The sequence below is a fragment of the Vicia villosa genome, unplaced genomic scaffold (assembly GCF_029867415.1).
Source record: "Vicia villosa cultivar HV-30 ecotype Madison, WI unplaced genomic scaffold, Vvil1.0 scaffold8, whole genome shotgun sequence".
NCBI classification, from domain to species: Eukaryota; Viridiplantae; Streptophyta; class Magnoliopsida; order Fabales; family Fabaceae; genus Vicia; species Vicia villosa.
Window position 1 is genome coordinate 2,969,032 of NW_026706811.1, and position 21,607 is coordinate 2,990,638.

The 21,607-nt window shown below is 33.1% G+C and overlaps 1 protein-coding gene across 1 annotated transcript; it reads right to left on the reverse strand.

Annotated features, from left to right (window-relative positions):
* Positions 1-9,225: 9,225 nt before the first annotated feature.
* LOC131643252 (uncharacterized) lies at positions 9,226-12,708 on the reverse strand. Its single transcript, XM_058913402.1, has 4 exons — positions 11,795-12,708; positions 11,575-11,701; positions 9,970-10,074; positions 9,226-9,860 (listed from the first exon to the last, which is right to left on the reverse strand). The coding sequence occupies exons 1-4, from the start codon at positions 12,706-12,708 to the stop codon at positions 9,396-9,398; spliced, it is 1,611 nt and encodes a 536-aa protein (XP_058769385.1). The 3' UTR covers positions 9,226-9,395.
* Between the last annotated feature and the right edge of the window lie 8,899 nt (positions 12,709-21,607).

Below are 21,607 nucleotides of genomic sequence, written 5' to 3' on the forward strand. Positions count from 1 at the left end.
AGTTTTGGTTCAGAGTTCGTAACTTCGTCAACCTTGCTTCTCATCAGAACTTCATATTTATAGGCACTTGAGAAGATGACCGTTGGGAGCATTTAATGCTTTGCGTAATCCGTACAACATTGCATTTAATGTTTCACTCTTTTGTCAACTACCTCGAGCCTTGTTTCCGCTGTGTCTACTGACGTTGCCTTTATTAGCTTCTAACGTTCCTTTTGTCAGTCAGCGTAGCCTGCCAGTCTAGTACTTGCTTCTGATCTGATGTTTGTGTAAACAACGTTTGAATATCATCAGAGTCAAACAGCTTGGTGCAGAGCATCTTCTTGTCTTCTGACCTTGAAGAGCTTCTGAGCGTGATACCATGAGAACTTCAGTGCTTCTGCTTCTGATCTCAAGTTCTTCTGATGCTTCCATAGACCCATGTTCTGATTCTGCTTGATCATCTTCTGATGTCTTGCCAGACCATGTTCTGATGTTGCATGTTGAACCTTCTGAGTCAGTGCTTCTTGCGCTGATTTTGTGCATACTCTTTGTATAATTCCTGAAACGGAAATTGCATAGTATTAGAGTACCACTTTATCTCATACAAGATTCATATCCTTGTTATCATAAAAACTAAGAATATTGATCAGAACAAATCTTGTTCTAACAGTGAGTTCTACTACTAAAACTAAAAGCACAAGAAATTTTAGATGTGACACTATGATGACAAAGTTGATAAAAGTTTGCAATGCATGTATGTCGATCAATTTTAATTTAAAAAGTGGATTTTGGGAATCTATGTGCTTTTAGGTATAGTTAATGTAATCCAAGATGGTAAAGCTTATAGATATCAAAGTTGCAAGTTAAATAAGTGATATTTTTTAGCTTTGATGATGATACCACTTAATATCAAACAATATCAATTAAAGTCAAGTATTTGTTGAAGATATCTCAAGCAGTTAAAAATGAACAAGATGGCTAGTTAAATTATCCTCCTGAATCAAGCTACGCTCTTCCTAAGACAAACCAAAAGAGAGCTTTTCTATCACTTTTTAACATCCATAATACGATTTTAAACCTCAATTTTCATTTCTGTTATCATCTCTCTAAATCTTTCATTTTCTCACATATATTAAGCCATGGTCGAGAATAGTCTTGATTCTAAACGAGGATCTTTGTTCTGTGTTAATGAAAAATTGTAAATTTACCAAGAGTGTATTATATCTTGAGTAAATAACTTTTCTATAAGTTATTTTTATGGTTGCGAGTTAAACTAGTTAAAAGCTCTTGTTTTGGTTTGTCTTAGGAAGTCTCCAATTAAATCGCGAGCTTCGCCTTGAAGAAAAAACTCTCTTTTGGTTCATAAATATCAAATAGTAAAATCCCCATAGTAATTCTTGAGCTCATCCTAGTTAAAATATCTATCAATTGGAGATCATCCCGATTAAAATCTCTCTTGGTTCCTAAATTTAGCTTGGAGTAAAACCTTAGTAGGTTTGAGATCACCTCATTTAAAATATCATCTTGGTTCATGGTTGTCATACCCCAAAATTTGCCCATCATGTTTCAAATTATTCTGACTTAAATGATCTTCAACTGCTCAAGATAATACAAGAATTGGGCTCATTTGCTTGTCTCCTAAACAATCAACCCAAAATTAGGGTTTTCTCTCTCCAAGGTAAAATCAGGTTCAGATATCTCAGGTAGACTTCATGACCTCTCATATGCCTCAAAGGATCCTTATGCCAAGTTTCAAGATCTGATTCACAAGATTGCTCAGTCTACAGTTCAAAAGATCCATAATCGACTAGTTGACCTAAAAGTCAAACTATGGTCAAACCACAGTCAAAACTTCTGATTTTTGGTCAACATCCTCATTATGAAGTATCGTTCATCATTTGATCAAGGATTGATCATGATGCATCAAAGAAAACTCCAAAATCATCAAAAACCTAAGTTTCTAAATTAGGGTTTTTAAGGAGAAAGTCAACCCAACTTTGACCAGCCATAACTTTCACATGGAACATCAGAAATTTCCCATCCAAAGCTTATTTTGAAGGAAATTGAATTCTCTACAACTTTGTCTATCACATGCCAAGTCTAAAAATGATTCATTTGAGAGATATATGTCAAAACATTTTAGGTCCTTCTAGAAGCTCGCAAAAAGCTGTTTTCTTCCGGGAGTCATATCTTCAAGATAAAATCTCCAAATGGAAAAATCTTCCAAAGTGGCTTGTAGAAGACATCTTGAGGTTTCCAAAAAGTACTAGATCATCTCCATATGATAAATATTGAATGAATTATGGATTGCACAAGTTGGTCGATTTTTGAGAATTGCATAAAGTCCTAATTGGTGATTTTCATATTTTTGAGTAATGGGCCTAGGGCATCACACTTCCCACGTGATTTTAAGATTGGAAAAGGCCCATTAGTCATATATTATTTATTTCATGATTTTATTTTATTTTATCTTTGATTTTATTCATTAAAAGCCAAAATAAATCAAATAATATCACATTTGAATGAAATAAATTTATATGATTCATCCATCAAATATTTAATTGATCCAATATCAATCTTGTGAATGGAGAAAATATGGGAAGAAGATTGGAAAATAAAAGGACCAAAAATAGAAAGTTTCATGCATATTTCCAATCAAATATTTCTTCAAGAAATATAGGGTATCCAAGCCCATTTTGTTAACCTAATTGTCTCCTAATATATAACTAACAATACTACAAGCCAAGGGGACAAAAGATTGGGAGAGAAAGACTAGGGTTTTGAGTGCAAAAAGATCAAGAGAAGAACAATTTTCGTAGCTTTGCTTGGAGGAATCTCAAAGACTCTGAGTCATTTAACCTCGTCAATAAGGTAATACTGAACATGTTTGTTGTGTTACTTAACTCCCATGCTACTTATAACATGCATATCAATGGCTTCATATTCATGTTATTCTTGAGTGTTTGTTTTTATGTTTTAAAGCGGTTTAAGCAAAATCTAACGACATACATGAGTTCACCATGATAAATAGAACAGGTTGGAGGCGTTGGTATTGGAATTTCATATTTGGTTCGAGTTCCACCATTATTAGGGCATGTTTCCTTTCTTCATTCGTATCACATGTTGCAGGATGAATCAGCCCAAACCGATCCCACCAATGGATTCACAATGCCCGAATTAGGGGTTTTTGGTAAGTGTTGGGGTTTTTTAACGCTGTTCATGGCAGGTCTCAAATTGCAAGGTTGAAGAAGAAGTACCTGCAGAAAAATCCGCAGGTAAAACCCCAGGTATTTTCGCAGGTAAAGCTGCAGGTCTGGAGGATGAAGATAATGAATAGTGCATGTTGCAGGATGTACCGTAGGCGTGGCACTATCCCATTCGTCGGTCAACAACCTCAGTTTCTCTCTCTCCCATTCCAGACACGCGTGGCACACGTCTGCTGGCCGGTCAACCTCTCCAATTCTCTCTCTGTGCGCTATTGGTTACACACCACTCTCAGTGGGCCCGATTTGACCTTTTCCCATTTGATTAATATTTGCATATTAATATGTTCGTGATTCATTTAATAACAAACAAGCACATGTGGCATGGCTGGTGGAGACTATTATTCCTAATCTTGAAGACCTGGGTTCGAACCCAGGGGTTTTAATGTTTTTTTAGTTTCTTTACTTGTAGATCTGGTGCACTGCATATACGCGAGACTACATTGCACCTTCGCTCACTGACGTTGGATATCTGGCAGCGCCAAATCTAATGCCCAGAAGGACGCAGCCCCATGGTACACCATTAGAGCTCCCCCACACGTGATTTCATACGCCCAGGTTCTCTCTTATCCTTTTATTATTTTGTTTTATAACTATTTCTTTATATTTTCTTTTAACTAAACTTTAGTTTTAATTAATCCTTTTTTTTCTTAATTTTTTTTATAATAATAGCAAATTCATTTATTTATTTTTAATTAGCCTTTTTATTTAATAATTAAATTAGTTAACAAATTAACTTTGGTTTTAATTAAGTTTATTTTAAATTAAGTTTGTTAATTTAGTTTAGGTTAAACAATTAATTAAATTAGGTTTTCTTTTTATTTAATTTAGGTTTAATGATTTTAACTAATTTTAAGTTTATTAATAATTTTAACCATTAATTATGTTCACAAACCCTAGAAATCTTTAGGTAGGTGTTGTCCATTAACTTAGTATGTCGAGTTTTCTCATAAAATCTTCATTCCCTAAAAATCAAGGTTTACCCTGAATGTTTTCAAAACCTTTGCTTTCTTTTTAGAACCTCTTTTTATTTCTTATCAATGTTTTTTATTTGCCACAAAAGTTTTCTACCTTTCCTTTCTTCATTTTTCAGGGTTAACCAAGATCTTTCAGCCACGCACTATACTGATCAGCTAAGTTCTTATCCTTTTCTTATTTAAATATTATTTTACTGTTATTTTGCCTTATGATTTAAATTAGGATTTGCTTCAAATATCAAGGAATTCCCCATACACTCACCCCCATTATTTTCTGTTAATTCTCAGATGATCAGAGTCAATCGAAGATTCGAGGGAGATCAAGGCTCAAGATAAAGAATAAGATAATTAAATTAGTTATTTATATTTCTTATTCTTCCGTCTTTTAATTACCCCCATCCCCGCAGGTGTTTATTGTAATAGCGTAGGAATTTATTTTCTGCCTTTAATTTCCGTAATATTAATTGCTGTGGTTAGTAAATTAGGGAGTGCAAGATCATCAATCAAACGTTAGATCACTAACAATACAAGATTAAATATTCGAACTGAACCACGTGATTGTTGCACCCACACACCTTTAGGGTAATCCCTTTTGTTGCCTTATATTGTTGCCTTATTTGGTTGCCTTAATTTTGTTGCCTAAAAATAGTCAAGTCCCTCGATTCTGAGGATACCTAAAGCAATCTTGCCTGTCGCCTCAAAGTTATTGAAACTCCCTCGAGGTTGCCTTATAAAGAATAAATTGCTAAGGTATCCTCGCCTGTTGCCTAAAAAATAAAATGATTATTATGTCCTTCCCTTAGACTATCTTCCCTCTTTATGGCAAGGGACAATCTTATGGCGAATGATACCTCGATGACCCTTCAACATCCAATTGAAAGACTTCCTGCCCTCTTATGGTATGGATAGACCCTTCCACCCGAAAAGCTAAAAGAACGATTTTTCAAACTTAGGGTAGGTAGCTTTTAATTGCTTGCTCAATTCAAATTCAAATCTTTTTCCCACTCTTTTCAAAATCAAATTCAAAAAGGCTACGCTTATTTACAAGCTAAAGCCCTTAAACGAAGTTTTTCTATTTACACCCTACTTTTCAAACAATTCAAACTAGCAAGTGAGCTAAGCAATTAAGAGCCCATGGATAACCATGGATGCAAAGGGTGCCTTACACCTTCCCTTTGTATAACCTACCCCCCGAACTCAAAATCTTTCAAAGGTCTTTCCTGTTCTTTTTGCCTTTCCTAATTGGATAAAATAAAAGTCGGTGGCGACTCATGCTTAACCGCGACATTTCGGTAAAAAGTCAGTTCACCGTATTACAGAACTGGCGACTCTGCTGGGGACACTTTCGAATAAAAGAGGGGTTACCTTAGAGCTAGGATCACTTTAAATTTGTTTGACTTGTTTGCTTTATCTTTAAAGGTTGTTTTGGGTATTCTGCTGTGTGAAAGATCCCACACCCGGATCTAGTGTACCTTAGGTATGTGGCATTAGACCAGGGAGGCTGTACGACATGTACCGTTATGGCTGAACTGGTGCGCTTCCAAACCAAGAAAGGAAATTCACTATTAGTATTTTAGTAAAATCAGTCTTACAAGCAACAACAAACCTTATATTATCCAATTCCTTTTCCTAAAACTACCGAATGACTTTCTATTCAGGAATCCTCCTAAATATGAGACAACCTCTCATTTTTTCTCAAACACTAACCCAAAGTGTTTGGACTCCAATGACTAAACCCTTGTGATCAATTTCAATCACAACTATGAGTGATGTTGAATCTTACAATTCAACTAGGCAAACCTACAACTAAGCCATGTTACTGAAACATAATGTGTTGTACATAAAATAACAAGGGCTCTCTTGTAAATCTAGCACTCTAAGATCTTCAATGTGAATGCTTGAATTTCAATGTAGGTTTGAGATTCTTATATAACATAAGACTCTTGGTTTTTCTTCATGGATATTTGAGTTGATTTCATCAAGAAATAATGCATATTTTTTTTGGATATTATTTGTTCCTTAAACATGTCCAACAATGTATGATTTGTTTCAATTTAAATTAAAATTTAAATCTACTTTTAAATCTGAATTAATCTTCATTCAGCTGTCAAACAAATCACTTCATCATATTGTTAAGTCAATAATAATAAAATTTGATCCAATATTTGACTAGATAATATTCAAAATGCAACAGTGTGTTTACCCTTGATTTTGGTAAAGAATCGCTAGTCCTCTGAATTCATTTATTCGGTTGCTTGCAAGATCGACTAGATTAATCCTAGAACATATGTGCATAGTATTTGTGTATTGTTTTAGGTTTTCTCAGCGCTAAGTGTAAAGGCAATCTTAAAGATAAGAATTCGTAAATGTAAAAGGGGCTTGTTTGTAAAGATAAATGAAAAAGAAAGATAAATTTAACTGAAAAGTAAATGTTTCGACTGGAAAAGAAAAGGAAATAAAAATGACTTAGAATGCAAGTAAACTGCTTTAGAAATTAAAACGGTTTTTGGAACATAGATTTCTCAAAGACTCGTTTCTCAATACGTTAAAATACTTTGAGTAATTTGAGTATAGTCCAATGCTGAACACACAGAAATTCTATTTACTAAAACTCTTATATATACTAATTATAATACGACTACAACGGTCTTCTATTTAGAAGATGATACGTTATTTTTTGTATGCGCTTCGTCTCTTATGAGTCTCCATGTGTCCTTCTCAAGGAAAATATAAGGCCAAAATATTGTTATTGGTCGATTTCAAATTCCTTCACGTCGATCTCCAAGTCCGATTAATCCAAAATCTTTCTAAGTCCAAAATAGAACGTATGCTCGCCAGCATGGCTAACACTTTGATACATATCTCGTCGAAAGCATGTGTAACACCCTCTAAACCCCATGAAAAATATATCGCATAATCAGAGTAAAATTAGCATGCCTATTAAAGAGGGTGTCACATGTATTTCAAAACCAACACAAATACACATGGTCATCCTTATAACACGCATTTAAATTCATGTTCCATACACTAACATATATGCATATCACAACGGAATAATTATATTTTCAAAACGACACCGATAATTAAATCTCATAACACATACCATGTATTAAAGCATTAGACACCAAAGGCTAGCCATCACATAATCTCAATACATCCTAATACAAAAGAGATTATAACAAACATCTCTCAAAACAAACACGAGTTCAAACATTTCCCTGTGTTACATAACTAGAGAATGACTCACTACCTAGAATAAGGATCAACAAAGAAATAGCTCCTTCGACTAATCCTTGCGGGCTAACACCACTACTCTTCAGTACCTGAGCGATGTCCTATAAAACATCGTTTCAACATAAGAGTGAGAATTCATATCATTATAGAAATATATAATAATAAGTAATGCATAATATACATACATCAATAGAATACATCACACTTCATACATTTATGTATTCAATCCTGTTCAACATAATTCACATTTTTACATGTACAACATAGCTCAACAATTCAAGATACTGAAGTAATCAGTCACAATTACCACCAGTGTACCATTCACACAAATATTACATAAAGCACACCAAACATGCATTTCACGTCGACACATGTGTCTCCAATGCAACTCTATGCAAGATGCATGTGGTATCAAAGTGTTATCCTAAGAGGTATCACCGCGTCTATCTCCGAGACAGATAATCACAAAAAATAAGCTCGTCCCCTAAGCCTCAAACCCATCTCCAAGGTTTGGGATAAGTCACTAGCTTCCACGAAACTAACAAACATTGCCTCTTAACAAAAAATGATGCATGTGCAAATACCAACATATATATACAATTAAGACCATATCCAAATCTAAATTATACAAGCATATATCACACTATTTATCACATATGAATTATCTCACCTTTTGCACAAACATACATATATCATGTCATCATTCACATATGAAACACCTTCATAGCATTCACCAATTTAACACATTACAATTAACCCATAGCAAATAATTCTCAACAATGTTATTCTCAACCAATTGCAATTCACAATGTACATATACACAAAATAAAGTGTTATGTTCATACAAAGAGTATCCTCAAAAACCATCCAAACGTATTCAGAAAATTCCAAAAAATTCATGAAATTTCATGATAAATCAATAGCATAAAAAATCCGATTCAATTCATGAAAATATAAAAAATTTCGTTACAGACCGTGCTAAGCGCCCTATAGCCCGCTAAGCCCACTCTTGAAAAACTAGAAAATACTGTTGTGGAACAGTCTCGGGTTCTCTCGATTTCACCATTAAAACTCATCCAAACAACCATAGTTCATGAATTAAAAGCATTATAACATATATTCATCATGTATTATCAATTACTACCATAAAAACATGACTCAAACATCAATTTCATGGATTCTGAATCAAAACCTAAGCATGTCATAACCTAGAAATTGAAATCCCAAGTCCTAGTTTATGTTACTACCCATTACATACATCACATACTCCCATAATCAAATGAAAACCCACCCTTACCACTACTAGAAATTTTGCTTTTATTGACCAAAATAGTGACCGAAAATATGAAAAATCGGTCTCTAAATTCATCAGTGACCAAATCAGTGACCATTATTTTACAGTAGCGAAAACCCTGGTCGCTGGTCTGTTACGACCATTTTAGAGGCCGAGTTTTAGTGACTGATTCAGAGACCGATTTCGGAGACTGTTTTTGTGACTGATTTGAAATTAATTTTTTTTCACATTGTGACCGATTTAGCCACCGATTATATAGTATCGTATGGTAAAATCGGTCTCTATTTCCGTCTCTAAAATCTGAAATTTTCTAATTATTATTAATAATTTACTATCCCTGTAAATAATTTTTGAAATCTAATTTAATATCTCTAAAATGATTTCATATACACCAAATAATTTAACAAACACACAATAATATGGACATAATATATAATATATTTAAGTATTACCAAATACTTATAAAAAAAATACAAAATCAATCCAAAACATAACCAAGCTAAGTTACTGGTAAACTGGTCTTTGACATCATCATACACATACCAAAGGGGGAATAAATCCCTTTCAATTCTTGCATACAAAAAGTCAATATCCTAACTCAAAAAACAACTACAAAACATATAAAAGTAAACCACATTATTTCACTTGTCATTTGTCTCCTATTTCTTCACCATCATTAGACATATCAACATTATCATCAGACATATCAACATTATCATCAACCACATCATCATTATCATCATCCACATCATCTTCATGAACTTGTTCTCTAATATATGGCTTGGGCTGAAAGTTTAAGCTTTCCATCAATTGTTTTAGCGCATCACGAAGTTCATCTCTTTCCTTTCTCATTTCTTCCCTTTCAATTTTCATTTCTTCCCTTTCAATTTTCAGTTCTTCAAATTCATGTCTTTGCACCCATTCAGTTGATGAGGAACTTGAACCACGGTAATTTCTCCTACTTGCAAATAAAGAAGATTCACTCCCAAGACCATAAACATGTCCTTTCCTTATTCCTGCAACCTCGGTCCACACATCAATTTCCTTTGGTGGCGGAGTTCCTTGCGAAGATTCTTGTTGGGTTAATTCTTCCCATCTACGTTTATAATTTTCCTATTTACACAAATATAAGACTAATTAATATTTTAAAATGAAGTAAAATAAAATGAAATCAACATGAAAAATAAAAAATAAAAAATATTTAAAGTTGAGAACTCATTACATAAACATGTTCCGATCTTCGATCAACCCAAGTCTTATTCTTGCGATGTTGGTGTGTGTGAACAAAAAAATCTGAAGGAGTGGGGGGAATACCATTCATTTCCGTCTATAACAAAACAAAGAATATGAATTAGAACTAGAACTAGAATCCAAAGAATAACCAAACTTTGCATATATATTTAGTAACATCAATAACAAAAGACAAGTATATACTGCAGTAGCAACAAAATGCATCAACCACTAATTAACACATGGAACTACATAATTACAAATCAGCTCCTAACATATTTGTACCAATAATAGAAAAACAATCAATTATACATCAGTTCCTAACAGATTTGTACCACTAATGATCTTGAATACATTGTTGTTAGTGCTGAATTTTTATCATGGAAATAATGCAAATTAGATATGCAATATATAAGGCACGCCCATAATACATAAGGAACACCCACAATACCTAGAATAAGCCTTACAATATTCTAGTATATATTTGTTTCAATAAGAATTTGAGATTTTCACTTGCCTTTCTACAAACAAAACATATGTAGTGAAAACACGACACACAAAATCAGTCAAAAGCACAAACATATGCCGCAGAAATACAGAGTTAATAGCACACAAAACCATTTATATACACATCAGGTTTATATAAATAAAATAAACTTTACCAAATTAGCTCTATGTTGGGATGTGGAGATAGAGCCACAAGTGTGTAGGGGCATTCCAAAACCTTCACAGTCAGATGCTCGGTTTGTTTTCTCCTGTATACTCTTTTTTTTAAATCCTGAAGTTCCCCAATGCTCACATAATGTATTCCACAAATTTAGATTAATCCATGTTGGTCTTTTCCTTGTGACACGAACCTTGTTTAGGTTATTTTTCATTATTGCTGCACCTCATTTTTCAAAGTTCTTTCTAGCCCATGAATCATCCGGTGGAACAAAATTATACTTTTTCTGTATAGAAAGCATAAACAACTAAAATTACTAACACAATAAACATAACAATAGCAATTTAGGATTGTATTGTAAAATAAGTTTGAAAATTAATTATCTAAGAAAAGGATGGTTCCAACAAACTTTATAACCAAACTTATGAAACAAATTTATGATAGGTTAAAAAAATACAACTTTATGAATTAAATATGTTTTTGTCCCTTTATTTCTATGTTCTGTTCAATATCTTTTCTTATATTTAATTGAACAATTATCATTGATAAAACAAGGAAAGAAGAACACTATCAAATTTAATGTTGTGGCTTTTGGCTACTAGAAAGAAGAACACAAGGAAAGAAGTCCTAAAATATGGGGCTGGAATTTATAATATCTATGGCTGTCTTTCTTTCTTTCTCATATGAGAATCCTTGTTAGTTAAGTTAAACTATTAAGAAACATACCTTTGCTACTTAATGCTCTGTTAGTTAAGTTATATACCATTGCTAATAAGTATATTTAATAACTGAGATTTTTTTAGTTAAGTTATGATCTGTTACAATTTTAAATTAATTCATTTAAACTACATAGATCATTAAGAAAAATATATATGGCTATCTAAAATGTTCATTCAATTACACCTACTAAAATTTCACATATTAGAAAAATACCTTAAACTCTCCAAACCACAAGTCCCTTGTATCAATGTGTATCTTTTTCCATGAGTTCCATGGCATACTATAATTACTTCTAATGATATCTCCGATCCCACTAGCTACAGGATACGAAGGCAAAAATCTACAAACAATACATATGAATAGTTAAGAAATGTATATATTATATGAAAAGTACTGAATATAGATATATTCATATATATATATATATATATACCCTTGCAAGTCAAGGTACAAAGTTTGCTTTCCACCACTACTTTGTGTCTCAGATGGAATAACTGTTTCACTTGATCTTGGGGTTTGTGCTCCATCAGAATCATAAGGTTGTGAAATAGATGGTGATGCTACCCCTCGTATTGAAGATGGAGGTGTGATATTAGATGTCCTAGTAGCAGATGAAGCATGAGGAATTGAGACATTAGATATCCGAGTAGCAGATGCAACATGAGAATGTGGGACATTAGATGTCCTAGTAGCAGATGCAACATGAGGAAGTGGGACACTAGATGTCGAAGTAGCAGGTGTAGCATGAGAAACTGGGACATTAGATGTCATAACAGCAGATGTAACACGAGGAAGTGGGACATTAGATGTCCTAGTAGTAGACACATCATGAGAAAGTGGGACATTAGATGTCCTAAGAACAGATGACACATGAGAAGGAGGGACATTAGATGTCCTAGTAGCAGATTCCCTTATAGGAGGTGAAACATAAGGATGTGGGCCATTAGATGTCATAGTAGCAGATGTCGGTGTATGAGGAAGGCCATTAGATTTCTTAGTAAGAGATGCCCTACAAACAGGTCTAACACGAGATGTGCTTGAAGAGGGTGCAACATGAGATATACTATGAGGAGATGCAAAATGCAATGTCTTAGAAGGATGTGTAAAATGAGGAAGGGCACCAAGAGATGTCGTATGTGGAGGTGCATCATGGGATGTAGTACGAGGAGGTGCATCATGGGATGTCATGTGAGGAGGTGCATCATGGGATGTCATGTGAGGAGGTGCATCGTGAGATGTCATATCTGGAGGTGCATCATGGGATGCCATGTGTGGAGTTGAAATTTTGATATGTCTTGATTTACGAGTCTTTGAAGCTTTTTCCTTAATTTTATCTTCACCTGCCATCTGCAATCAGTAAAAAAAATTAGAATTGTTTATAGCATAAAATAACTAAATGCATCACATTCCACAAAATGAAAAATATTACAATTTAATAATCATTATGTCCATGTATCATCTCATCATCATCATCACCATCATCATCAATATCAATGTTAGTGCCATCATCCTGATACTCGGAGTATTCTAAATCATTTTCTAAATCAAATTCGTCCTCGTTCTCCTCGTCTTTCTCATCATGTTCTTTTTCTAGTTCCTCAATACTCATTTCTATTTCCTCATATTCCCCTTCATCTCTTAAATGGTCAAGTAACTCATCATTTGCTACAAAATCAACACTTGTTGTAGTTGTTGTTGAATCTTGATATGCAACCTCTAATGTGTATCGATCATCGACTCTGCCTCTAGGTTTTGTTTTAATGGCAACCCACCAATCAATCTTTTCTTTTAATTTTCCTGGGTATGGTACATAATAAACTTGAATAGCATTTGTTGCAAATATGAAAGGATCATAATTTGAATATCTTCTACGGTGATGAACCTCCACAATGCCATATTGGTGCTGAACTTTCATGCCACGATTGGCAACAACATCAAACCATTCACAATTAAATAAAACTAATTGTTTGGTTGGTTCTCCCAGGTATTCAACTTGCATAATCTCTTTAATATTCCCATAATAATAATTTTCTTCGACTCCGTCATTGTCACCTTTGACACAAACTCCACAATTAATGGTTTTTTTCTAGCACTCCATTCTTCGGTGTGAAACTTAAAACCATTGACATAATAAATAGGCCAAGTATAAACCTTCCTCTTAGGACCATATGCTAACTGGTGCAAATACAAATCTTGCACCATGTTATTTTTGTCATGTACCTACCAAAAGGAAACATAAACTCATTATATTCCACAACTATAAGATAAGTTAAGTATTATAGTTGAGATCACTTTAGAAATTGCATGAAACTTACATATGCTTGAAACCAACTTGGAAATTCAGATGCAATCCTTCCGTCCACGACAACTTGAGATATATTTGGATGACTTTCTTCCAAATATTGCACAAAGCATCTAACACATGATATTATTATTATTATTGTTAAAATCATTCTATATGATTAATAGAAAATGATAAATAAAGTAAAGTTTAATTTACTTACTCAATAAATGGTTGGACTTCTTCACAATTTAGTAGGATATGCAAATGTACAGCAGCTAATTCTTTTTCATCCAAATACCGACTCTTACGAGTTCCAGCTAAGCGACCAGGATGATTAAAAATTGATAAAGTATGTTGAACCACAACATCTTGAACCCCATCATCTTGAACCCCATCATCATTTCGACATACTTTATTTTTCAAAGATCGCACATGAGACTCAAAATAATATGAACAAAAATGAGAAGTCTCTTGACATTGATATGCCTCGCAAATCGACCCTTCTACATGCGATCTGTTTTTAACCATTTGTTTCAACCTATTCAAGTACCTAAACAATAATATATATAAAGTTAACTACTAATTACGAAAAATTAAAATGTAGATTTATAGGTTGGACAATTTGAATGATTACCTCTCAAATGGATACATCCAACGATATTGCACAGGACCCCCAACCCTTGCTTCATAAGGAAGATGAATCGGAACATGCTCCATGGAATTAAAGAATCCAGGTGGAAATATTTTTTCCAATTTGCAAGTTGTAATCACTATATTTTGTTCCATCAATAACAAATCGTCCACACGCAAAGTTGTTGAGCATAAATCCTTGAAAATTTACTCAACTCAGCTATAGGACTCCACACTTGATGGGGAAGTGCACTAAAAGCAATTGGTAACAATCGCTCCATAAATACATGGAAATCATGACTTTTCATTCCAATAATCTTCCCATCACCTTTGCTTACACATCTATGCAAATTTGAAGCATGACCATCAGGCATTTTTAACTCAGAAACCCATTTATACACAACCTTTTGTTGGTCACTAGACAAAACATATTTTGCTTTAGGCTTTAAAACTCTTCCATTTGATTGTGTTTGTAATTCTAACTCCTTTCTTCGACAATACTTCTTCACATCCATTCTTGCCTTAGCATTGTCTTTGGTCTTATCTTTTATGTCCATCACTGAATTAAAGACATTATCAAACATGTTCTTCTCAATATGCATAACATCAAGATTATGCCTTATTAAGTTGGTTTTCCAATAAGGTAATTCCCAAAAAATACTTTGTTTTTTCCAATTATGGGACACACCAAACCCATCACATATACAAGGATCGACCTCAGTTACTTTAGGGAAATCAGATACTTCATCCCACACATCATCCCCAGTCAACCGTTTTGGAGGTCAAGACTTTTCTACCCGGTTCTTGTAAAATGCATTCTTATTTCTTCGAAATGCATGATTTGTAGGCAAAAATTGACGATGAGAATCAAACCAAGAACACTTGCCACCATGCTTCAAGAAAAAAGATTTTGATTTATCCATACAATATGGACATGCTAATTTTCCAGTTGTACTCCAACCAGACAACATTCCATATGCCGGAAAATCATTAATAGTCCACATTAATGCAGCTTTCATTATGAAATTCCTTTTCCTTGATATATCATATGTAAGCACTCCTTCATTCCACAAAAGTTTGAGCTCATCTATCAATGGTTGCAAATAAACATCTATCTTGCTCTTTGGATTATGAGGACCGGGAATAATCAAAGTGAGAAACATGTAGGGAGTTGTCATGCACAGTTCTGGAGGAAGATTGTAAGGGGTAACAATTACAGGCCAACATGAATAAGAAGAGGTTGTATGATTAAATGGTGTAAAACCATCAGTGCATAATCCCAATCTTACATTCCCCTCTTCAGCAGCAAAGGAAGGATAAGTTTGATCAAAATGTTTCCAAGCCTCTCCATCCGATGGATGACACATCACTCCTGGTTCTCGTTTATTTTCATAGTGCCACCTCATATGAGGAGCAGAGCTCATTGAAGCGTATAATCTCTTAAGTCTGGGAATTAAGGGTAAATAATGCATTCTCTTCACGGGCACCTCTTTATAACTCTTCTTGCCAGTCTTTTTTTTCTTATAACGATGTGTATTACAAAACTTGCATTCTCTTAGTTGTTTACATTCATCGGTGTAGTATAGCATACAACCATTAACACAACAATCTATTTTTTTTGTAGTGAGACCAAGTTTTGAAACAATTTTCTTAGTCCTATAATAATCATTAGGAACAAGATTGTTTGGAGGATGTGTCTCCTTCATAAGTGCCACCATTTGATTAAAAGACCGTTAAGACATGTTTCCCTCTGACTTAATCATCAATAATCTAACAGCAGTAGATAATTCAGTATGATCGTTGCATCCAGGCCACAATGGTTTATGTGCTGCATGTAGTAAATCATAAAACTTTTGATCATTAATATTTGGAGACTCTTCCATTTCTTCCTCACATTGCATTTGGTGTTCTGGTCCAACAGCGTCATAAACCACATTCTCAAATCTACTGTGGTTGTTGCTATGACCCTCTTGTGCAAACTTTTGTTTATTAATTTCTACAAGTAACTCCAGATCACTTTCTCCATGACATGTCCAATACCAATAATCAGGTTTGAACCCTTTTTGAAAAATATGAACTTTAACTTCTTCGAAGTGTTTCAAAGGGACGTTTTTGCAATTAGAACAAGGACATCTAATTTCACTATTAATTATGCCCTCTTGCCGAAGTGCAAATGATACAAATTCATCTAACCCATTTCGAAACTCGTCAGTGTACCCCTTCCGACCAGGATTTAACCTATTATACATCCAACTACGATGTAGTCGGATGTCCATGTTTATTCTGTAATATAATTAAAGTATATAGATCATGTAATGTATTTAAACAGAGCATATATGTCATGTATAGTATTTGAGTTAGACACAAAAAATGAACAAATAACTTATAATTTCATATTATAGTTCATATATGGTATTTAAGGCAAACAATATATAAGACTAGATTCAAGAAAATATTAAAGGATCTCACCTTCTACAATTATTTTTCAAAAAATTACCTTGAGTTCTTGTATAAAAAGTAGAGCACTCTGATCCCAAGTATCTACAATGTCAATATAAAAATAATGAGCATACCTGAATAAAAGGGAAAAATAATTCTACTTCCAACAATGAGAATATGGTTATGTGAACAATTTAATACACTTGCTAAATTACTATTAAGTTTTTAGAGTTGTTGCTAAAGAGTATCAGATTTATTGAATTTAAAAGTTTACTCGTACAAATCAAACATGGAAGTTCAATTAAAGAAACGACAAGAGTTAGACAACAAAAATAATTTAAATCCAACAATGAGAAGAGTGATCATGAAAATAGAGACTTAGTTTCACTGTCAGAAAAATTACTAGGAGACTATAGTAAGAGGACAAATTAATAGTAATATGTTGCCCATATAAATGAACCTATAACTATAGCAAAGTTTGAGTTCAGTTAAGTGTTTTTTCTAAGAGTTGAAATAAAAGTAATCTACAGGAAGGTTAAACGAGGATACCAATAGCACTTAAAGCACTTCTTCACCATGTGCACAACTAGCAAGGTAGAATTACATATTGCTATCAGTTCTTAAAATTTTAAATTTGCAACCCAAATTATAAAAAAATAATTGAAACTATTGCTGCTAATGAACATATGCCAAGAATAAGCCTAAATAAATTCTAACTAAGCATTTCCAACCAACACATTTTCCATCAAGAGAATAGTAAATTTTTCTCAACAGAATAATTTTAAACTCTAGCTAATATTCTGGGTTTCACTACATGATTAATTCATTTTGATTACTTAGGAGTCCTCATCTTTAAAGGCAAACCAATAATGATTCATTACAAGCCATTACTAAAAAATTAATTGTCAAACTTAAAGCTTGGAAGAACTTACTCTTAATGATGATTCACTACAAGCCAGATTAAAAAAACTTATGCTATCTTATAAATTCTAAACACCACCATAAGACAATATAACTTTCTATCACTTTACTTAAAGTGATTAATATCTACTGGGATTTAATATTAATGATTTAATCATGTCAAAATACATTTCAAACTCATGATATTAACATCTTAAACTTATTCTAATCAATTTCTTTTGCCACAATGACAACAACTGTCAATAAACATAAAACTTGTTTCTATTCTATTTATTATGATATTTTCAAGTATCTCTCTTTCTCACACATAAATAGGGCATCCAATACCCAAATAAATTTCTATCAAAATCTAAAACCCCACTCACAGAGAAACAAAAAAACAACCATAATAATAAATAGAAACAACCATTAAAGAAGAGAAGCATACAAGAGAAGAAGAAAGAAGTGAAAGACCTTAATATGTTGTTGAAGGTTTTGCGGTTTTTACCGGACAGCGAATGAAAGATTTGAACAACGGAGAAACAAGGAGGAGTGGGCGGCGGAGAAACAAGGAGGAGTGTGCGGCGGAAAAACAATGTTTACGAGGTCATGAGTGCTAGGGTTGGTAGAGAATTTTGAAACAAAGAAGCTGTAAAAATAAAACTATCATTTTGTTTTAAAAATAAATTATCGAGCGCGGAAAAAGAAAGTGGAAATGTTTTGTCTACACTTGGAAAATGCTTAGATGCGTTCATATAGTTTTGATATTCAAAATAATATAACATAAACAGTTAGATGGATTGGTAAGAGATCTTTATTGGCACTGAAATGTTACTGCTTCGACTCTTGGCTGTGCCATTTTATGTCTAGTATTTTTAACCACTAATATTTAAAATAAAAAACAATGCAGCAAAGGATCGAACTCAGAAGGCGCCAAATTAATTACAATTATGTAAAAAAAACAAAAATTAACTTTAGCTTTTTTATATTGAATATTTGGTCACAATTTTGGTGACTAATTTTAATTAGTGACCGATTTCGCGACTTCAAAATTTTTACATATAACATACTAATTTTTGGTGGCTATTTTGGTGGCTAGAGTGACAGAAATTTTTCGGTAACTATTTTAGTCACTAAAAGCGAATTTTCTAGTAGTGTACCTTGGATATAGAGCCTCTTCTAGAGTTGCCTATTCTTCTCTTCCCTTTCTCATCTTTTCCTTTCCTCTTGATTTTCTGCACTTCTCTTTTTAATTTCTATTTCTCTTGTTTTATCAAAACCCTTACTAACACAAATCTCACTAATGGGCTTACTAACACATACCCCCACCTTTACTCTTCCTATTATTATTAGGTCCACTTACTCATATATATTATTCTCACACCCAATGACCCAACACACATATAACACATATGTTCATAAAATCACATAATTAATTAATTATTATATCGTATAATAATTAATAAAATAAATAACTAATAAAATAAAGCGTAAATAAAATCGGGGTGTTAAAGCATTGAAGTCAGTCTTTCACAACATACTTCCTTCATTATCCTTGACATCTCTTCCTTAGCGAGCGTCGAATTTGCAGCTGACAAATTGTCCCCCAAAAATGTATTTTTCGACCACATGGAGAAATGAACATTTTTTGATAGTCTTTGACGCGAATGTTTAGTTATTGATGCGAAGTCATGGTAATCATCATCATCATTATTTTCAAAACGTCTTTTTCAAAACGTCTCATCAAGTCGTGTAACTCTGCAATCATCATCATTATTCCTATCTTTTAGAAGTAATGGTGGCATCCAAATAGGCAACCACTCGCCTCACCTCTTAGATGCATACACGTGCCCCACTAACAATCTTCTTTGTTTTTACAAAGAGGGAAACAAGAACGACTATTCCCTCTCTATATATAACCTTCATCTTCAAGTTCTTCAAAGTTTTCCAAAACTTTGAGGTTTTAAACTTCTATTTCTCTTCATGATTTTTACCCAGAAAAACCCATCAAGATTTTCCTTCCAAACAACTTCAACAATGACACCACCAGAAGTTAAGAACACTAATATTGGCAAGCAACAAGAGGTACTACATTGTCTGTGATCAAAATCGTTGGTCCGCTGTTGATGGGGAATTGAGAGTTTGTTCTTGAACAACCTCTTGCTAAAGAGAAACTCAAGATATACAAATCCCAAGTAATAATCCCTCTAACCATTTCTGGTGAAGCTCATGCTTACATGGGTCCTCTGCCTGGCCCTAATGTTGATGTAGAAAAACTTAAGGAGTTTTTTTCCAATGTATCACCAAACCAAACCCATAGCCTATAGAGCCACAATTATGTCTAAGGATAGTGCTAAAGTAGGTTCTAATGTTCAAACTGTAGATGATCAGGCGAAGTCTTTGACTGGTGCCTCGAATCAGGAAAAACCTTTTAATCTAGATTATATGAGTATCAAACCAATATTTTTCAAATGTATCAACCATTTTTGAAGCCATAATTTTAATAGCTTCACTTTAGCAAGTGCTTCATATATAGATTTATTTCACACATTAAAGGAAAAAAATGTTTGTTGTGGGATATTGTATACCTGAAAACATCGGAGGTAGAGAATTGAAAACTCCAATATACAAAAAAAATCTTTTGCAGATTCTCACTCACTAGGTAAAGATATATAAAAAATGATCTCTTATTTTTAAATAAATAAAAACATCTTTATAAACCAATGTAGCAACAAGCATTTGATAAGTAGAATTTCATATAGTTTTGCAATCAAGAATGAGTTTCTATGTGATTGAAACTTTTATTTGATGTGTTGTTTTTCTAAAATTGTATTCTCTCTTAGATGTAGGGATGACAATTGAATCCATTAAGGCCAAATTCATCCAATCCATCCAACAAAATTCATCCAATCCATCTATCACATAAAAAATAAGTTAATTGATTGAATTAATTCCACCCATTTATATACATGGATGGATAATCCATCCAACAAATTGCATGAGTAAGTTTTTGTTGAATTGTGACATGCGCCAAACATTCTTCATCAGGTGTCTAGTTAAAACTGATCTTTGATTTTTCTCACTTATGGAATTTGAAATGTTTAATTGATCTTTGGTCTTCTTTCTATTATCTTTTAATGTTGTTAAAGTGTAAGAGAGTTGGTTAAAGTAGGCCTGAGTTTTACTTTAGAAGATGAAACATAAACAAATGGTAAATAACGGTTTTAAAGTCCTAGTGATTTGCAATTTTAATTAATGGTTTTCAATGCTTTTAACCAAGTTTTTGTTATTTTTTATCTTTGTTATTTTAGAAGATGAAACATTAACAAATGGTAAACAGAGATTTCTTATCCTTGTTTTATTCTCAATCTAAAGGTATTTTTTTCACAATGACGCAATTGCAACGACAAACTGAGAGGGGCTATGTGCACTTAACCTCAATTGCTATGATCATTTGTATTGATAATCTAACAAAGTATTTGTGTTTAAGTAAAACTCCAAAAGCCTTGTTGATTAGAGATAACAACCCATATCAACTATTTTGATTAACACTTTTATTTGAATTAGCGAACACTACAAACATGCTTCATTGAAACCATTATGGAAAAATTAATGTGATACTAATTTATAAAAGATGAAGGAGTAGAATATTCATAGTAATATATTTTCCTCGAAATATACATTTATGAAGTATTCTTTAGAACATCTCAATGTTACGGATATACTTCATGAAAATTGAAGTTAGTAATGCTGTTGTGAATAATTCAACATCGCATTTCGTTAGTTATTATGCAAATGAAAAAATTTTGGTAAAATGTGTTTTGTTCTATCACCTTACTATATAGCCAACCAATTGGACTGTCTATGATTTGATGTTGAACTTAACTTTGTCAACAACTTTATCTCAAATGTTGTCCAGTGCTATTTGAATGATACAACCCAACATTCTTATTTGAATGATCTCATCCAAAAAAATAGTATGTGTTATATATC

Coding starts and splice junctions, on each gene's coding strand:
- LOC131643252 (XM_058913402.1), bottom strand. CDS start 12,708: ATGGCAGGTGAAGATAAAATTAAGGAAAAAGCTTCAAAGACTCGTAAA. Junction 11,702..11,794: donor TTGTACCTTGACTTGCAAGG/GTATATATATAT, acceptor TATTGTTTGTAG/ATTTTTGCCTTCGTATCCTG. Junction 9,861..9,969: donor GAAGATCGGAACATGTTTAT/GTAATGAGTTCT, acceptor TTGTGTAAATAG/GAAAATTATAAACGTAGATG.